General features: G+C 43.9%; 1 protein-coding gene across 8 annotated transcripts in view; it reads left to right on the top strand.

Moving 5' to 3' along the window:
- Positions 1 to 19,398, top strand: part of LOC139762341 (dachshund homolog 1-like) — a 223,882-nt gene that overhangs the window by 173,992 nt on the left and 30,492 nt on the right. For 6 of the 8 annotated variants that reach the window (XM_071687029.1, XM_071687022.1, XM_071687025.1 and 3 more), the window contains 5 exons: positions 6,589 to 6,861; positions 7,481 to 7,654; positions 8,267 to 8,350; positions 9,758 to 9,883; positions 19,007 to 19,204. In XM_071687029.1, coding sequence (XP_071543130.1) covers positions 6,589 to 6,861; positions 7,481 to 7,654; positions 8,267 to 8,350; positions 9,758 to 9,883; positions 19,007 to 19,204 — 855 coding nt within the window. The remainder of the gene's footprint in view (positions 1 to 6,588; positions 6,862 to 7,480; positions 7,655 to 8,266; positions 8,351 to 9,757; positions 9,884 to 19,006; positions 19,205 to 19,398) is intronic. The other 2 variants (XM_071687028.1, XM_071687030.1) reach the window with 1 other exon arrangement.

Genomic DNA, 19,398 nt, shown 5'->3' with positions numbered 1-19,398 from the left:
CGGGGAGGGAGCTCTACACTCGTAAGGCCTCCAATCTTAACCATTTTCTATTGTAATACAAGTTTTGAAACTTGTCCATACTCTGACAGCTTACTGCAGTCATTCACCATTCTAACAGCTTACTGCAGTCATTCACCAATCGGCTCACTGTAGTCACTCACTACTCTAATGACAGAACATATTTTACAAATCTTTTCTAACTAGTTTTTATATTGCTGTGACCTCTGTTTATTACCTCTTTCTTTGCATCTTTCGAAGGATTGTTCATTATCGGCGTTGTCAAACAAATTTAGAAACTTGAAAAGGCCATGATCATGTCACCCCTTACTCTTCCCTCTTCCATAAGGCCTCTAACCTCACAGTGTGACTCAAGTCACCTCATGTTGATATCATCTTTGCTGCCTTTCTTTGGACCTTCTTTATTCGTTCTTTGTGCTCCTCTAAGTGCATGCTGGTCGTAGCTGAAGGGACGTAGTTGGTTAACACTTTCTTATCTATGTACTTTATTACGAATCTTTATTTACCGGCAAACTGGGTTTTTTTTTTCTTTCTTTAGATTCTATAATTCTCCGTAGTTGGGGCTCTGGCGATACGTTGGTACAACGTGGACTGACTAGTTCCTTTTACACACAAATTTCTGCAGCTTATTTTCCTCAAGATAACATTCGTATCGAGGTCATCTTTCCCTGTGTCCCATCCTCAATACTTTACGTTTACTCAGGTTCAGTTTCAACAACCATGTAACAGACCAATCCTTATCATTCTTCACCTCCGTTATACCCTCAGCATCATCTGCAAATATATTCAGATATGAGTCCAAACTGTCTGCAAAGTCATTGACTTAGTTCAAGAAAAGCGATGGTCCCAGGATCGAACTCTTTGGCACACCACTGGAGACGTCAACCCGTTTTCAGTAAAAGCTCCTCTGGCGGGTGTCTTTTGCTCTTTTCCACCAAATTGATTATCTCTCCACTGAAGGGGTCCTCCCCCTTAATCCTGCCTGAAGATCCATTTTCTTTATCAACCTCCTATGTGTTACAGTGTCAAACGCTTTCATGGAAGTCCACATACACACAGCCTATCCAGTCTCCTCTTTTGTGTGTTTGTATGATTATTGTTTGACAGTGCCATTTATTACCATTTGAGAAGAGAGTTTTACACTCGTGTTGCCCCGTCTTTACTCTCATATGCGTGTGTACAAACACACACACACACACACACACACACACACACACACACACACACACACACACACACACACACACGCACCAGCCTAAGTCAGGTACCCGTTCATCGACAGCCCCCATGGGGAGGATGAACACTTGGGTTGGGTGTGGGCCGACCACTGCGCCCAGGATTAGAACTCCAGTGAACTTGTGCGTGAATCATGGTCAGTCACGCTAACCACTAGACCACGGAAGCTTTGTGTGTGTGTGATAACCTGTTTGTACTGTACTGGGAGGGAGCTTTATGATCGTACGCACACACCTCCCCCCATTTCGAACATTTTCTTCCATCATGTAACACTTTATATTGATCTATGTTGTCCACATCTACCATGTCCTCCCTCAGTTTAGTCCATTCATCCACCGCTCTTATACTATAAAAGTTCTTCTTTACGTCCTTTATAAACAAGTTTCTTGCTTAATTTCATGTCGTGTCCTCTGGTTGCTCTATCCCTATATCTTTCGTAAAACTTTTACTGTCTAAGTCATCAGTCTGTTTTGAAAACTTAAAGGTTTTGATCAGTTCACTTCTTACTCTTCTCTCTTCCCTGGTGGGCAATTTAAGGCCTCTAAGCCTTTCCCTATAACTCAGCTCCTTTGATTTTGGTACCATCATTTTTATTTTCCTTTACACTTTCTCTGTTAGCTCTGCACTTCTTAAGGTGTGATGACCAAACCTGAGAATCATATTATAGTTTTGGTCTTATGTAGGGAATAAACTGCTTGTTAGATATGTCTATCCACCGAAGGATGACCCCTTATACCTATTTGTATGTGTGTGTGTGTGTATGTGTGTGTGTGTGTGTGTGTGTGTGTGTGTGTGTGTGTGTGTATGTGTGTGTGTATACGTGTGTCTAGCATGCACTGAATATTTTTGATAATTAGAGGACAGCTGCGTGGTGCACGAAAAATACCTGTATCATCTGAACAGCTGTGATTTATGGGCGCGTATGTTGTTCTAACATCTGTACAACATTATCAGAGAGAGAGAGAGAGAGAGAGAGAGAGAGAGAGAGAGAGAGAGAGAGAGAGAGAGAGAGTCTAACTTAGTTCTATTCTCGTAAGAAAAATATATCATTGATGTCAAATATCGTTTAACCGTAGCATCATAAATATCAATGAATAAAACATTTGATAAATGTATGGTGGTCTTGGGATCGAAGTCCCAAAAAGTGCTCAGACAGGAATAGGGATGATGCAGGTATAGATGGATCATCACTACAGTCATTGAGGTGGGAATGCCCACTTCGTAAACCACTTCATGTAACCAGTTTTCTCTTGAGTATCAAAAGCTATTGGCATTATCACCCATTTTTTTGTTTACATATTTTTTGATATTTTCATCTCTATATCATCTTACGTTTATGAAATGATTCTAATTACTCGTTTTCGTTTTTTTGTGTTTGTTTTTTTGAACATCAACATAAAAAGAGATATGATTAACAAATTAGTGGTGGAGATTGTGGCGGTATCTTCCTTGGCTCGACTTCCCCACCTGACCACCCGCGCGGCTTCCCCACCTGACCACCCACTCGGCTTCCCCATCTGACCACCCACTCGGCTTGCTAGTAAACCATTTCAAAAACTATCCGCAACTATAGTGTCGTGACAAAGTTTCGCAGATCAAAGTGTTGTTGGGATACCGTTAGAGACATAATAGAAATAAGAATAGGAAGAAAAGGAATGATGATAATGTGGACAGTATCGTAGGTTTGACAACTGCTTCGATATTTTAGAGAAGGTTTCTAATAATGTTTTTAAGAAAAACCGAATACATAAACAGCTGAATGAGTTTAATCATTCGTTGCATATCATATTGTTGTCTATGTCGAGATTTCTCTGGGTGTACATTTGGACAATGTATTCGGAATGTCTTTCCCATCCCTTCATAGACAGTCGACCGACCACATAACATTGACCCAAATAATCTCATAGGGAACGGTAAATATCGCAGCTGTTTCTTAGTTCACTGTCTTTCATCAAGGACTGATAAGGCATAGGCTAGATACAAGGAAACTCTATTCCTCTGATTATCAACACGACAAGTAATACAATTAAGAACCCAAGTTATTACAATAGTTTTGGATGCGATCATCTTTAACAACGATTTACAGAAAATGGAGTAGTTCCCGTACGGTTCAGTAAACTGTATTTCATATTAGTTATACCGCAAGGCGAGGATATGCACCGTATCTGTTTTACAAGTTAAGGCGTCACACGCACAACGAGATTATTGTGGCGTATTTACTGCTTTCATTAACTCGCACTCTGTGAGTGCCTTACTTCATTTATTATCTTTATCACTATTACATTTCACAATGAATGAGGTTTCGTTAGCAATATGTCTGAGCACTGTGGCATTTCCATGCGTCTCTCTCTTTCAGTGAGTGTCAAGTTTCATTCCTTTGGCCTCAGTAGTTGTCTTATCTTTCTGCCTCACCCACCCGTGACCTGGTGCCATTCATGTATACATATGCAGTACCCATTCATGTATACATATAAAATACCCATAATCTCTCCATCTCATACATAACACTCGACAACACATAACTCACACGAATCATTCGTCATAACTTTGGGTTTCCCTGTAGTGAGCGCTACGCGCTGGCCATGCCTTTTTGGCAAATTCCCGTCATATGTTCTCGTAAGTACACACACACACACACACACACACACACACACACACACAACAGTAACAGGAGGAGTGTGGCGTCATATATTGACCTATATATGGTCACATTCACTTATGTGGGGTCACATATTGACCAGTATGAGGTCCCAAATTTGTGTGGGGGTCACACACTGACCTGTATAGGGTCACACTTTCACCTTTGTGGGGGTCACATATTGACCAGTATAAGGTCACAAACCTGTGTAGGGGTCACACACTGACCTGTATAGGGTCACACATTCACCTGTGTGGAGTCACCTATTGGCCTGAGAGGGGTGACATATTGTAACGTGTTTGGGTCACACTGTGACCTGTATGGTCATACTATGACCAGTTTTGAATCATGCTGTGTGTGGGTAAATATTCTTCACTGAAGGGTAGAGGTAAAATTGGTCATTATATTTACTACAGTAAGATAAACATCAATATCTATATCATATATAAATAACACATATATACATATAGACAAACACCCGTTATCTCTGTCTATATAACTATATATATCTACGTAGCATCTTAGTCTGTCCATCCATCTATCTTCATATCTCTATCAATCTGTCTATCTATTCATATCAATCTATCCATCAATCTTTTTATCTAATCTTTTTATGCACGTATTTATCTGTCTATGTCTATCTCTGTCTTCCTACAATGACATCTATCGATCTCGAACGCAAGGAATGAGAACAACGAAACAAAACATCAAAGATGAAACAGGGAAATGGATCCAAGTGTTTGTGAGTGACACACGATCCACAGCCATTGTAAATGGATCCACGTCTGATGATGAGATTCGATCCAGAGTGTCACAGGGGTAGTTATCAGCCTCAGTTTTATTTATGATAATGATTTTAGAGATGAACAGGGAAGTGATAGGAATTACAATAAGATGCATTGAGGCAGTGGCTTTACAATCAGTGAAATGTAAAGATCAGAGGACAAAACACGAGACGCAAAAAAAGACCCGAGATGTAATATAAGAATTGGAATGGATGGAACGAAGAGGGGTTTGAGCATATTAACTATGAGACAATTAAGAACAGACTTATCCCTGAATAGTGTCCAAGGCTCGATTGAGGGATGGACAATAGAGGTAACGTCAAAGATGCACGAGGAACCAGGGATGAAGAACTAGAACTCGTACAGCGTATTGAGGAGATGATACTTCTCGGGCCAAGAAATGAGAGGTATGATAATGAGAACTTTCATATAACGAGACAGAAACTAACGTAATATGATTGTTCAACGAGTAGATCGGAAGCAAAAGTTATATACCAGTGTGTTGTACGGTTACCAAACACACAGGAGGGAAATAGACTCATCAGATTGGATTCGGAAACACTTGAAAACCATCAACAGAGGATTAGAACACATGACATGGAACATATGAACCATCATAAGAGGCCGACGGGGATCGAACCCCACACACTAGAAATATGAAGAGAAGGATAAACACTTACGCCAGGCTGATAATCAAGAGCATCAACAATGTACTATTTCTAAAAACGTCTCGACAAGAAAGAAGTAGATTGATTAAGTCCACAAATGACACCTAAAAACATATCCAAAAAACGTTCCACACAGAAAGAGATGGAGAGAGATTTTCTCTCCTTGTACAAGTGAAATGAAAAAAAAAAAAACAAACGCACGAGGGAGAATATAGACGCATTTAAAAGAACCCTTGATGATGGGTCACAAACAGTCCCAGATGAACCCAAGATTGGTGGTCGCGCTGCAGTATAAGTGGCGTCAGAGAGAAACAGTAATATGAAATGAGCAAAGAACTGCAGTGAGCCCTACGCGCTAGCCCTGTCCTTCTGCAAAATCTTGTCGTAGGTACGTGTATGGAAAGAGGTACTCCTCTCTCTCTCTCTCTCTCTCTCTCTCTCTCTCTCTCTCTCTCTCTCTCTCTCTCTCTCTCTCTCTCTCTCTCTAATACTCCTATGTTAAAACTTGAGTGGTTTTTTTACCCTTCTCTTCTCCTCCTAAGTTACAACTCAGATGGTTGTAAGTCTTCTCAGTTATCATTCCAGTGGTTGTAAACATCTTTCGTTATAACTTGGTTGGTTGTAAGTCTCTTAAGTTATAACTTGGGTAGTTGTAATTCTCTCAAGTTATAAGTCGGTTGGTTGTAAGTCTCCTAAATTACTATTCGGGTGATTGCACGTCTTTTAAGTTGTAATGGTTGCTTGTAAGTCTCTAAGTTATAACGGGTGGTTGTAAGTCTCCTAAGTTATAACTTGTGTAGTTGTAAGTCTCCTAAGTTACAACTAAGGTAATTGTAAGTCTCCTAAGTTACAACTAAGGTAATTGTAAGTCTCCTAAGTTAACCTGTGTAGTTTTAAGTCTCCTAAGTTGAAACTGAGGTAATTGTAAGTCTCGTGAATTATAACTCGGTTTTAAGTCTTAAGTTAGAACTCGAGTGGTTGTAAGTCTCGTGAATTATAACTCAGGTGGTTGTAAGTGTCCTAAGTTATAACTCGAGTGGTTGTAAGTCTCGTAAGCTATTACTCGAGTGGTTGTAAGTCTCGTAAGCTATAACTCGAGTGGTTGTAAGTCTCGTAAGCTATAACTCGAGCGGTTGTAAGTCTCGTAAGCTATAACTCGAGTGGTTGTAAGTCTCGTAAGCTATAACTCGAGTGGTTGTAAGTCTCGTAAGCTATAACTCGAGCGGTTGTGTCCCCTACACAGACCTGAGTGACCGGGAAGACTTCGACTATGTGGACCGCCCGTCGCTCCATTACGCCAACAACACCCTGACCTCCGCCTCCGCCAACAACAACAACAATAACAACAACAACAACAGTACAGGCGGGGTCATGGCCGGCCTGGGCGGAGGTATGGGTACCCTCCTGTCCTCCGGCACCATCAGTAGCAGTAGCAGTAGCAGCAGTAGCATCGCCACACCCACAACCTCTCAAAGCTCCGCCCTCCTGCCCACCACGGATGAACGTCTTCCTCCAGGTCAGTCGCCACCGGGCAGAGTCTCTGTATTCTCGAAGATTCAGTCGTGATTTGAGCCTCATGTTATCCCTAATTAATGGAAGAAATACAGTAATCGTGCTTGCAGTCTTTCGTAATCATCACCAAGAGATAAATGGCTTTAGAGTTGATACGTTATGTAATTTACTTACCGTTTTCTTTATTAGTCCTGGGGTACTTCAGGGCTTTGCATGGTCCCTACACTGATTCCTTCTCATATTATTTACTTCGAGTACAATCCCAGGGCTTTTCTTGGTCCTACACTGATTCCTGCTCATATTATTTACTTCGAGTACTACCCCAGGGCTTTTCTTGGTCCCTACACTGATTCCTTCTCATATTATTTACTTCGAATACAACCCCAGGGCTTTTTTTGGTCCCTACACTTATTCCTTCTTATATTATTTACTTCGAGTACTACCCCAGGGCTTTTCTTGGTCCCTACACTGATTCCTTCTCATATCATTTACTTCGAGTATTACCCCAGGGCTTTTCTTGGTCCCTACACTTATTCCTTCTTATATCATTTACTTCGAGTACTACCCCAGGGCTTTTCTTGGTCCCTACACTGATTCCCTCTCATGTTACTGACCTCGGACAGGCCTGAGTGGGCTGGCTGGCCTGAGCATGGGTTCTGGGGGGGAAATGACCACTCCCACGCCGCACCACCCGCCACTCTCATCGCTGGAGAACCTGCTGGGCAACATCCAGAACCTCCTGAAGGTGGCGGCAGAGAGCGTCCGGCACGAGGAGAAACAGTGGAACAGAGAGAAGGGTGAGTAGCCCAGGGGGATGGGGCTGAGTAGGGGTGAGTAACCCAGGGGGATGGGGCTGAGTAAGGGTGAGTAGCCCAGGGGGATGGGGCGCACGGGGGTAGGGTGGGGGATTAGTAGAGCTGGATTTGTGAGGGATGATGAGTACAAACAGCTACTCATGAGTACGTCCTTGCCATGAGTAGCCTTCTTCTCTCCCTTTGAGTAAGTTGGTGGACTTGTGTGAAAACGTGAATATACCTTTTCATTTCTGACTCATATATATATATATATATATATATATATATATATATATATATATATATATATATATATATATATATATATATATATAGAGTCCACGGGGAAAATGAAACACGAAAAGTTCCCAAGTGCACTTTCGTGTAATAATCACATCATCAGGGGAGACACAAGAGAGAAATATAACAGTCAGTTGATATACATCGAAGAGACGAAGCTAGGACGCCATTTGGTAAACATGTGATATATATATATATATATATATATATATATATATATATATATATATATATATATATATATATATATATATATATATATATATATATATATATCCTGCCGTGGGTGAGCTAAGCATCTCGTCTCTCCCGCAGAACATCTGCAGCTCGAGTTCCAGCGGCAGAAGGAGATGAGAGAGCGCCTCGAGAAGCAGCTTGTCGAGGACGAGAAAGTCAAACGTGAGTTGTGCCTCGCATGCCATTTTCTGTTGAGCTGTTCTGACACTCCCATTATTATCATTATTATTATTATTATCATTATTATTATTATTATTATTATTGTTATTATTATTATTATTATCATTATTATTATCATTATTATTGTTATAGTTATCATAACAAATATCAAATCATCATTATTATATTATTATTATTATTATTATTATTATTATTATTATTATTATTATTATCATTATTATTATTATTATTATTATCATTATTATTATTATTATTATTATTATTATTATTATTATTATTATTATTATCATTATCATTATTATTGTTATAGTAATCATAACAAATATCAAATCATCATTATTATATTATTATCGTTATTATTATTATTATTATTATTATTATTATTATTATTATTATTATTACTATTATTATTAATAACAGAGAAGGCGTAACGGAAGTAAGAGCCTCTCGTCTGTTACACCTTCGTCACACAGATATATTACAACTTTTGTGAAGGTTGTCACAACCTGACGTTTTCTGAGGAACATAATCAAGTCAGATTTCTAGCACTAGTCCTTCCCTTTTAACACCACACTCCCGATTTAACACCAGTCCTATCCCGTTTAACACAACCCTCTCCCGTTTAACACAACCCTTTCCCGTTCCACACAACCCCTTCCCGTTTAACTCCACTCTCTCCCGTTTATCACAACCTCTCTAACACCAGCCCTCTCCCGTTTAACACAACTCTCTCCCATTCAACACAACCCCTTCCCATTTAACATCAACCTTCTCCCTCTAGCACAACCTTCTCCCGTTTTAACACAACCCTTGCCCATTTTAACACCATCCTTCCCCCTTTAGCACCCACCTTGGGTTTGCCTTCCAACCTCTCATGTTACCCCACAGTAATCCTGCTCATCCTGTCTCTCCGACAGCACTGTACCTACCTGTCTCTCCCACAATACTGAACTCTCCCTGTCCCTCCCACAGTACTGTACTCTCCCTGTCTCTCCCACAGTAATGCACTCTCCCTGTCTCTCCCACAGTACTGTACTCTCTCTCTCTCTCTCTCTCTCTCTCTCTCTCTCTCTCTCTCTCTCTCTCTCTCTCTCTCCCACAGTACTGTACCTACCTGTCTTTCCCACAGTACTGTACTCTCCCTCTCTCTCTCCTGCAGTACTGCACTCTCCCTCTCTCTCTCCCACGGTACTCTACTCTCCCTCTCTCTCTCTCCCACAATACTGTACACTCCCTCTCTCTCTCTCCCACAGTACTCTACTCTCCCTCTCTCTCTCTCCCACAGTACTGTACTCTCCCTCTCTCTCTCTCTCTCCCACAGTACTGTACTCTCCCTCTCTCTCTCTCTCCCACAGTACTGTACTCTCCCTCTCTCTCTCTCTCCCACAGTACTGTACCTCCGTAAGCTGAAGAAGGAGAAGCGTGCTCGCCGGCGCCTGGAGGAGGAGCTGACGGAGAAGTTGAAGCGTCTCTCCCAGTATGAACCTAACGCCAAGGAACTGCTGAGGGCGGCCGGTGAGTGTTCTTTGCTGTTGGAGTAGTGTTGGAGACTGTTGCAGTGATGTTGAAGAGTGTTGGAGAAGTGTTGGTGACTTTCGCAGTGTTGTTAATGATTTTTGTACTATTTTTTGGCGACTGTTGGAGAAGTGTTGGGAGCGCTGGACTGCTGTTGAGAGGGATGTTTAGAATAGTGTTGGAGACTGTTGGAGCAGTGTTGGCGACTGTTGGAGTAGTGTTGGAGGCTGTTGAACTACCGTTGGAGGGTGCTGGAGAAGTGTTGGAGTGATGTTGAGAATGGTAGTGTAGCGTTGACGAACGTTGGGGGATGCTGGAAAAGCGTTGGGAGTGTTGGAGCAGCGTTGGGAGTGTTGGAGTAGCGTTGGGAGTGTTGGAGTAGCGTTGGGAGTGTTGGAGTAGCGTCGGGAGTGTTGGAGTAGCGTTGGGAGTGTTGGAGTAGCGTCGGGAGTGTTGAAGTAGCGTTGGGAGTGTTGGAGCAGCGTTGGGAGTGTTGGAGCAGCGTTGGGAGTGTTGGAATAGCGTTGGGAGTGTTGGTGTAGCGTTGGGAGTGTTGGAGCAGCGTTGGGAGTGTTGGAGTAGTGTTGGGAGTGTTGGAGTAGCGTTGGGAGTGTTGGAGTAGCGTTGGGAGTGTTGGAGTAGCGTTGGGAGTGTTGGAGTAGCGTTGGGAGTGTTGGAGTAGCGTTGGGAGTGTTGGAGCAGCGTTGGGAGTGTTGGCGTAGTGTTGGGAGTTTAGTGTTATCGAGTGTTAGTCGAGTTTTGAAGTGTTAAAAATGTGTTAGGAGTGTTGGAGTAGTGCTGGCGAGTGTTAGAGATGGCGAGTGTCAATGTTAGGATTGTTGGAGTGTTGGAGAATTTTGGAAAGCGTTGAAGACTGTTGAAAAGTGTTGAAGACTGTTGGAGAAAGTTGGAGAGTATCATAGACTGTTGACTATACTAGGGAAGAGGAGTGCTGGAGACTATGTTAGGGAGTGCTGGAGAATTGGGCTAGTGTTGTAGGCTGGCTATGTTGGAGACTAGCTGATGAAGGAATGTTGGAGACTGGTTGTGTTTGGGAGTGTGACTGGATTTGCTAGGGAATGTTGGAGACTGACTGTGTTGGTGAGTATTGGAGACTGATGGCTGTGTCGAGAGTGTTGGAGATTACTGGTTGTGTTGGCGAGTGCTGGAGAATGGCTGTCTTGGGGAGAAGGAGTGATGGAGTAACGCATATCACCAAGAATATATTTGACAATGAAATAAAACGAAACATAAAGAAAAATATACGTGAAAGCTATTCTTTCGTCCAGATTACCACTGTATATATTTCTGTGATAGGAATAAAGTAGGTACTTATACTTGTAATTCCGTCTACTTTTAAATAAAGTAGGTACTTATACTTGTAATTCCGTCTACTTTTAAATAAAGTAGGTACTTATACTTGTAATTCCGTCTACTTTTAAATAAGATAAGCTTTACTGATATAGGATCATGCCATGTGTTTACCTCTGGTTATATTTCTATATCTATATCTAAACGCACACACACACACATACACACACATAAAGGGGCCTCCGTGGTGTAATGGTTAGCGTTCTATGAAAGCGCGACATACTTTCGCTGTCCGACGAATGTTTTGACTGCCACATATGGACGAGCAAACACCTGCTCTCACCTTTTCACTGCAAGACGCGTAGTAATAATTACAGTGACTCCCAACTTCACAGTTAAGACATACAACAGTGACTTCTTCCTTCCTCCACACTTCATCATGCATCCTAGAATATTTCTTGAGTGTCCAATTTCCAATTAGAATAATCCTGTCCATAGTTTTTCGTCTCTCTCTGTCTCTTCTTTGATAATGATCAATAGAGATTAGATTCGACGAAATTAATCAGGGTTAATAGCTCCTGGTGGTGGAATACGACTTTGATGACCCGTTCTTCGTGATCTTTTGTGTGTGTGTGTGTGTGTGTGTGTGTGTGTGTGTGTGTGTGTGTGTGTGTGTTTTCTATAATGCTTTGAGAGAGTAGAAAAAAAAAAAGAGATAGAAAAAGAGGATTTGGTAAAGTGAAACCTTAGAAGTTTTAAAGGTAATTGTTTTCCCGGGGAAGTAATTCAAAAGAAATTATGCAAACTTTCATTTTTCTTGGAGTGTAATCAACCCTCATCGGATCAGTCATTAATCATATTATCCCTCCACCCCGTCGTAGTTTTTTTTTTTCTTCAACTATGTCTCCTCGCGTTACGCATTTTTCCACTTCTCCTAATCTCAATGCAACCGTAAAAAGGACACACACACACACACACAGTCTCTCCTCCTCCTCCTTCTTCTTCTCCTCCGTCGCTCTTTCCACACGGCTCTCGAAGGCCCATTCTAGCCTGACGGAAACGTAATATCAGCGAATAGTTCCGCTCAACTCGGAGGGGGGTTCGTCAACGGGAAGGAGGGGGAAAAATCCGTATTTAACAAGTATAGTGCAATTATTCACGGCCCAGACTCAGACTCGCTCTTTTTCCCCTCCCCCTCTCTCTCAACAATGACACAGACGCTCCTTAAAAAAAATAAACCTTAGAAAAGGACGACTTTATGAACATCTTCGACTCGTTATGCATCAATATAAATCATTTATGTGACTGAATGATACGTGCATAAATAATTTACTATGACGTGTATATGTCTAATGTAATTTGTAAGCGTATCTTTTGTCATATTTTTTTTTTTCGTGAGATCAGAACGAAGCTATTTGAAATCCTGGTAAGGTATAAGACCCTTCCTGAGTTGGATTTCGACCTCCTTAACCCTCCCTCCCTCCCTCACTCCCTCCCTCCCTCCCTCCCTCACTCCCTCCCTCACTCCCTCCCTCCTCGACAGAAGGTGTTGCCTCACAAAAATGCACCACCATCCTTAATGATTCCCATCAATTAATTCATTAAAGTTTTAATTACTGCGCAGAGCTTCATCTCATAATTATCTCTGTTGATTATTTTGTGTGATATTGGATCGGACTTGGCTGGAAATCTACCCATATTTTTTTTAACCCCCCCCCTTAATTTTTTTTTTCTATTTTTTTTTTTCAAGGGCTATGGGAACTTGGCCCCCCCGACTTGCTTGAGCAGGCTGTCCATTATTGTTAATTGGAGGAGAGAGATGGATAACTGTGAGGTTGGGAGAAACTTGATGTGGGGGGGTGGGGGGAAGGGGAGAGTAGAGAGAGAGAGAGAGAGAGAGAGAGAGAGAGAGAGAGAGAGAGAGAGAGGGAGAGAGGATGACTGTGTCTGCCATGGGTATCAGGGATGCGTCATGTGGTCATGAACACATAGTATGAAGACATCATCCTCGTATTCTTCTCGTTGACTCTGTACCTTAAGCGACATCAGACACAGTAAGCGGGATCTACTGTAGGAGACACAGTAAGCGGGATCTACTGTAGGAGACACAGTAAGCGGGATCTACTGTAGGAGACACAGTAAGCGGGATCTACTGTAGGAGACACAGCAAGCGGGACCTGCTGTAGGAGGCACAGTAAGCGGGATCTACTGTAGGAGACACAGTAAGCGGGACCTGCTGTAGGAGGCACAGTAAGCGGGATCTACTGTAGGAGGCACAGTAAGCGGGACCTGCTGTAGGAGACACAGTAAGCACAGATTACTATGGGCAACAGAGGAAGGTAACCTGTGGTGAACTAGTGTACACGGCAAAGAAGCGAACAGTTAGGTCAGACGTACAGTTCAACCCCAGAATCACTTTCTGAAGGAGTTCGTCAATGTAACCAATTAACCCATTTTCATAAGCCTTTCCAAATACTCTTAGAAAGTTGAGGCAAAAAACGAAAAACGTCCGCCTTAATTATGGCACAGAACAAGCGGCAACGAGTTATAAAAAGAGAGAGAGAAGAGGAGTAAAAAAAAAAAGATATATACAGCAACACAGTAGAACATTTTCTGCAAATCACCAATCAGGATCCGCTTAGGTCGACAATAGACGCCGGATAACAATAAATGACGTGATGCCTGATCTTCCAGGAAAGAGCTTCAGAGCCTCTTGATGAGCGGTTGGATCCTCTCAGCCTCCAACGCAGTAGACTTTCTTTTTTTCTCTCTCTCTTTCTCTCTCTTTCTAGTGAAGGAAACAGTGTCATATTTAACGTCTTGAAGGAATTATTTGAAACTGTTTTTAATGGTCGTCTGTGAAGTTTATAGTTTTAGGATTAATCAGTAAATCTGTTTCAGGCGACACGAATCTTGATTTACTTATATATATATATATATATATATATATATATATATATATATATATATATATATATATATATATATATATATATATATATTTCATTGTTGAAAAATATGGTAATGACTTCAGATATGCAGAGGCGTATTAAGTCAATAGCCACGGAAAGCTTTTATATAGTAAGAAAAACACATCCAGTGAAAATAACTTGGGTTAACAATATGGCCTTTGCGGTGTTCAGGATGGGGCTGTCATTGTAGAGGTCTCTACCAGTTCGGGTGGTTGAGTTGTTGAACTGCAACCCAAGGGAAGGGGGATCTCTGGTGTCGGGAGGGCGACGGTGGCGGGGATGGTGCTGTAGCTGCTTTCCGAAATGTTAGATGGAGTTGCAGGTGATGATGGTTAGAGAGAGTCGGGAGATCTAGTGGGTTGAAAGGCTCTTGGTAAGTGGAGTAAGAGGGACCGAGGATAATCTTGCATTAGCCTTTCTGCAACATCTGCAGTCGCTCCTGCTGTGTGCTGGGTAGGGAGGAGGGCCAGGCAGGGGGAGAGGTACAGGAGGTACAGGAATATTGTGTTGATGTTCTTAAATTCAAATGTAGGGAAGCCGTGTCCCCGAGTCCACGGTGAATAAAGAGACGAGGTCTAAGAGGAGTTTGTGATGGTGCTGATGTGTTCCTTCCAGCTTAGTTGATCGTCTAGAGTGACGCCGAGAAGCTTGGTGGACTGGACAACCTGGAGGGGACTGGAGTCTAGTGAGACAGTAGGGGGTGGGACAGGGTTGGAAGCTTGGTGGACTGGACAACCTGGAGGGGACTGGAGTCTAGTGAGACAGTAGGGGGTGGGACAGGGTTGGAAGCTTGGTGGACTGGACAACCTGGAGGGGACTGGGACCTAGTGAGACAGTAGGGGGTGGGACAGGGTTGGAAGCTTGGTGGACTGGACAACCTGGAGGGGACTGGGGCTTAGTAAGACAGTAGGGGGGAGGAGGAGACATGGTTGCCATGGTGATTGGTTAATGGTTGTATGGTTGCCGATGGTTCAGTTCTGGAAAACTGTTAAGGGTATTCCGGAGGGCGAGGTAGTTGGCTGAGTTGCTGTCGAAGCTGTCACCAATGGCCGAGTCATCAACATATTTCCATCCAGCAATTGAGCCCCACCAAGGCATCGTTAATGAGATGTGGGAGCACATGTGGCCCATCTTAGTCCCCTGTGGGAGCACAAGTGGCCCATCTTAGTCCCCTGTGGGAGCACAAGTGACCCATCTTGGTTCCCTGTGGGAGCACAAGTGACCCATCTTGGTTCCATGTGGGATGCCTCAGGTGAGGGACTGGAAGGTGGAGATGACCCTCTCGGAAGGGAGCGGCCTGACAACGATCTTTTGAGGAAGTCTGGAAGCCATGGAGTGAGTGAGGCGTCCTCCTCCGCAAGCCATCTGGTTGACGGCGGGGTCAACGATTATGTTACGGTTGACTGTGAAATGTATATGTGTGTGTGTGTGTGTGTGTGTGTGTGTGTGTGTGTGTGTGTGTGTGTGTGGATAGGGTTGTATATGTGAATATACACCTATCGGCATGCATGTGTATATATGTATGTATGTATGTATGTGTAAAAGCTAATCTGTAAGAAGGACGAGATGTGATGAAAAAAGAAGCGTGCGAGAAATCAGTGTTATGATGAAGAGGAAAATGAGATGCCTCGAGCATTGATGAGAGAGAGAGAGAGAGAGAGAGAGAGAGAGAGAGAGAGAGAGAGAGAGAGAGAGAGATAATCAAACAAATGAGATTGTTAGGATTAAGAAGTTGCGATTGTTAGAGACTCAGTAATCGCATTAACTTTGCACTCTTTCTCCTCCACTCCTTTTTAATCACATTACGGCGGTCAGAAACTTTTCAACAAATCCTTCCATTCCCCCTTTTTCTGCCTCCCTTCTCCCCCTATTCAACTTTTTTTTTTTATACTTTGTCAAGTAATATTTTTTCCTCCGGTGCAGTATCTCAGTTTCATCCGTCCCCCCTCATCTCGACTCAGGTTAGGCTGGAACCACCTGTTTTTTTTCATTAGATACACGAGTACATTTTTTTTTTCTTTTGTTTTTTAGTCATTATGTTGAATAATCTTCTGGTCTTCAGTCTAGGGGGAGGGGATTGTCATTTTGAGGTGGAGATCCGATTTTGAGGAGTATATCAGGAGAAGTAATTATGGAGTCTGTTCATCCAAATTTATTATACGACAGACGACACATTCGTGTGTTACATACATCCCACGAGTACATTGGCGACACATGTTGCTGACTAAGACATTAGTGCCTGAAACGTGATACAGACTGATACGCTGTGTGTGTGTGTGTGTGTGTGTGTGTGTGTGTGTGTGTGTGTTTAGGTCATCTGGGACACGTCTCTTAAATATCAATGAATCTTGGAGAATTTGAAAGCTTTTCCTTCAGCACGCAAAGTCTTCACTGTTGCCAGCCTTTACCATCACCACTTTGAATACCAGGAAAATGATCCAAATGAAGAAATAAGGTGAACTTGTTTCTATACCACAGAATGTGTGTGTGTGAAACTATTGAAGAGAACTGCTCTCTCTCTCTCTCTCTCTCTCTCTCTCTCTCTCTCTCTCTCTCTCTCTCTCTCTCTCTCTCTCTCTCTCTCTCTCTCTCTCGAAAGCATCTAGATGAGTCAATGCCTTTCCATTTTAGTCGGGTTTGAGGATACGGAAATATACAATGGACGCTTTACACACACACACACACACACACACACACACACACACACACACACACACAAGGTGTGGAGTGGAGTGGAAGACAGCTAACGTCGCGCCGATCTTTTAAGAAAGGAGAAACGAGAAATTGCCCAGACTTACGAACGGATCTCGCTGACGAGTGTGGTTTGTCAGAAAAGATAGAAAAGCTAATCAGAAAGGAAGTGAATGATTCATTACATCGGGAAGACATCTTAATTGAGAGATGACACACGGGCCCTTGCAATGGAGATTCGTGCATAACAAATTGTATCGACTCCTACGAAAGAGTGAGCTCCGTTTTAGAACGAGAAAGATGGGTGGGTGGATTGAGGGTTCTTGCACTGTCCAGAAGGAGTTCAGCTTTGCGCCCCACGCAGGAAGGTGGTGAGGAGATGGAAATTTCAGGCAGTCGTAAGGCGCAGCCACCTAAGACGTGCAGAAAACTCTTGTAGGTGAAGGGAAGAAACGACACATGTCGGAGACGTCTTCTCCAAATGGGTAGAGGCTCACCACTGGGGTACCGCAAGGCACACCCTGGGACCGTTGTTCTTCGTGGTGTGAATGACCTTCCCGAAGAATTGGACTTATACCTGAATATGTTTGCAGATGATGCTCAGATCATGAACGAAGTAAGAAAATGAAAAGGATTGCCAGCAACTTTATAAAGGAACGTAGACAAGCTCTTCAGTTGATCTGATATACTACACGACTGATGAAATGTAACTCAGGTGAATGGAAATTGGTGAGGATAGGAGACTGGGAAAGAAAAAGGCCTCGATATGGATATGAATATGATCTCGCAAGAAAGACGCTGTAGGAATCTGTGTATGAGTCGACGTTGTATTTCGTCTGTCGACGAAACATTACGTCAGTAAGACTATCCATTGTCTACAGCTTTCACCAAGCGTAAGGATACGGTCATGTAAAGCAAGGTACACACAGCCTTCATGAGAACCAAACTGGAATATATTCTACACCCTCGAATCACAATAGAACTGATAGAGAAAGTCCAGAAGAGGGCAATAATGATTTCTCCTAAAATGAGAGAGCTGATTTAAGTTGAGGTGGTTATATGTGACGAATTTACCTACCACGGAAGAGAGAGGAGTGAGGGATGGCTTGATCGCAACCTTCAAGTTTCTAAACCAATCTGATGGTGACGATAGAGATGAGTTCTTTGAGAGAGGCACACACACACACACACACACCAGTGTCACCCACCCATTACCACCAGCGTCACCCATGTAACCTCACCACCCAACCAGTACCCCTGTAGCCTCACCACCCACCCAGTACCACCAGCGTCACCCCTGTAGCCTCACCACCCACCTAGTACCACCAGCGTCACCCCTGTAACCTCACCACCCACCCAGTACCACCAGCGTCACCCCTGTAGCCTCACCACCCACTTAGTACCACCAGCGTCACCCCTGTAACCTCACCACCCACCCAGTACCACCAGCGTCACCCCTGTAGCCTCACCATCCACCCAGTACCACCAGCGTCACCCATGTAACCTCACCACCCAACCAGTACCCCTGTAGCCTCACCACCCACCCAGTACCACCAGCGTCACTCCTGTAACCTCACCACCCACCCAGTACCACCAGCGTCACCCCTGTAACCTCACCACCCACCCAGTACCACCAGCGTCACCCCTGTAACCTCACCACCCACCCAGTACCACCAGCGTCACTCCTGTAACCTCACCACCCACCTAGTACCACCAGCGTCACTCCTGTAACCTCACCACCCACCTAGTACCACCAGCGTCACCCCTGTAGCCTCACTACCCACCCAGTACCACCAGCGTCACCCCTGTAACCTCACCACCCACCCAGTACCACCAGCGTCACCCCTGTAACCTCACCACCCACCTAGTACCACCAGCGTCACCCCTGTAACCTCACCACCCACCCAGTACCACCAGCGTCACCCCTGTAACCTCACCACCCACCCAGTACCACCAGCGTCACTCCTGTAACCTCACCACCCACCTAGTACCACCAGCGTCACCCCTGTAACCTCACCACCCACCCAGTACCACCAGCGTCACCTCTGTAACCTCACCACCCACCCAGTGCTACAAGCGCCACCCACTCAGTACCACCAAGGGTCACCTTGCCTACATTAACCATATATTTGTTTGTGTCTGTGTACAGCGGAGTCTCTGGCCAAGGAGGGGGTGAACAACGCGGCTGTTGCGGCTGCGGCAGCGGCGGCAGCGGCTGCGGCCTCCGGAGGCTCCGCAGGGCAGGGCGACAACCCGCACCTCAGTCCCAAGTCCCACCAGCAACAGCAACAGCAACAGCAACAGCAGCAACAACAGGATCTACAGGACGTCCGTACTTCCCAGAGCGGTGAGTCCCCAGTCCCCCAGCCAGTACCAGTATGGCTAGGTGTCACCCTTATGGGGATCAGGGATAGCTATTATAGGGTCAGGGATCCCCGTTATGGGGTCAGGGTTGCCGTTATAAGGTCAGGGATCACTATTATAGGGTCAGGGTTGCCGTTATAGGGTCAGGGATCACCGTTATGGGGTCAGGGTTACCGT

This window comes from Panulirus ornatus, chromosome 43 (genome assembly GCF_036320965.1).
Source record: "Panulirus ornatus isolate Po-2019 chromosome 43, ASM3632096v1, whole genome shotgun sequence".
Lineage (NCBI taxonomy): Eukaryota > Metazoa > Arthropoda > Malacostraca > Decapoda > Palinuridae > Panulirus > Panulirus ornatus.
This window is presented reverse-complemented; position numbering and strand designations above follow the sequence as displayed.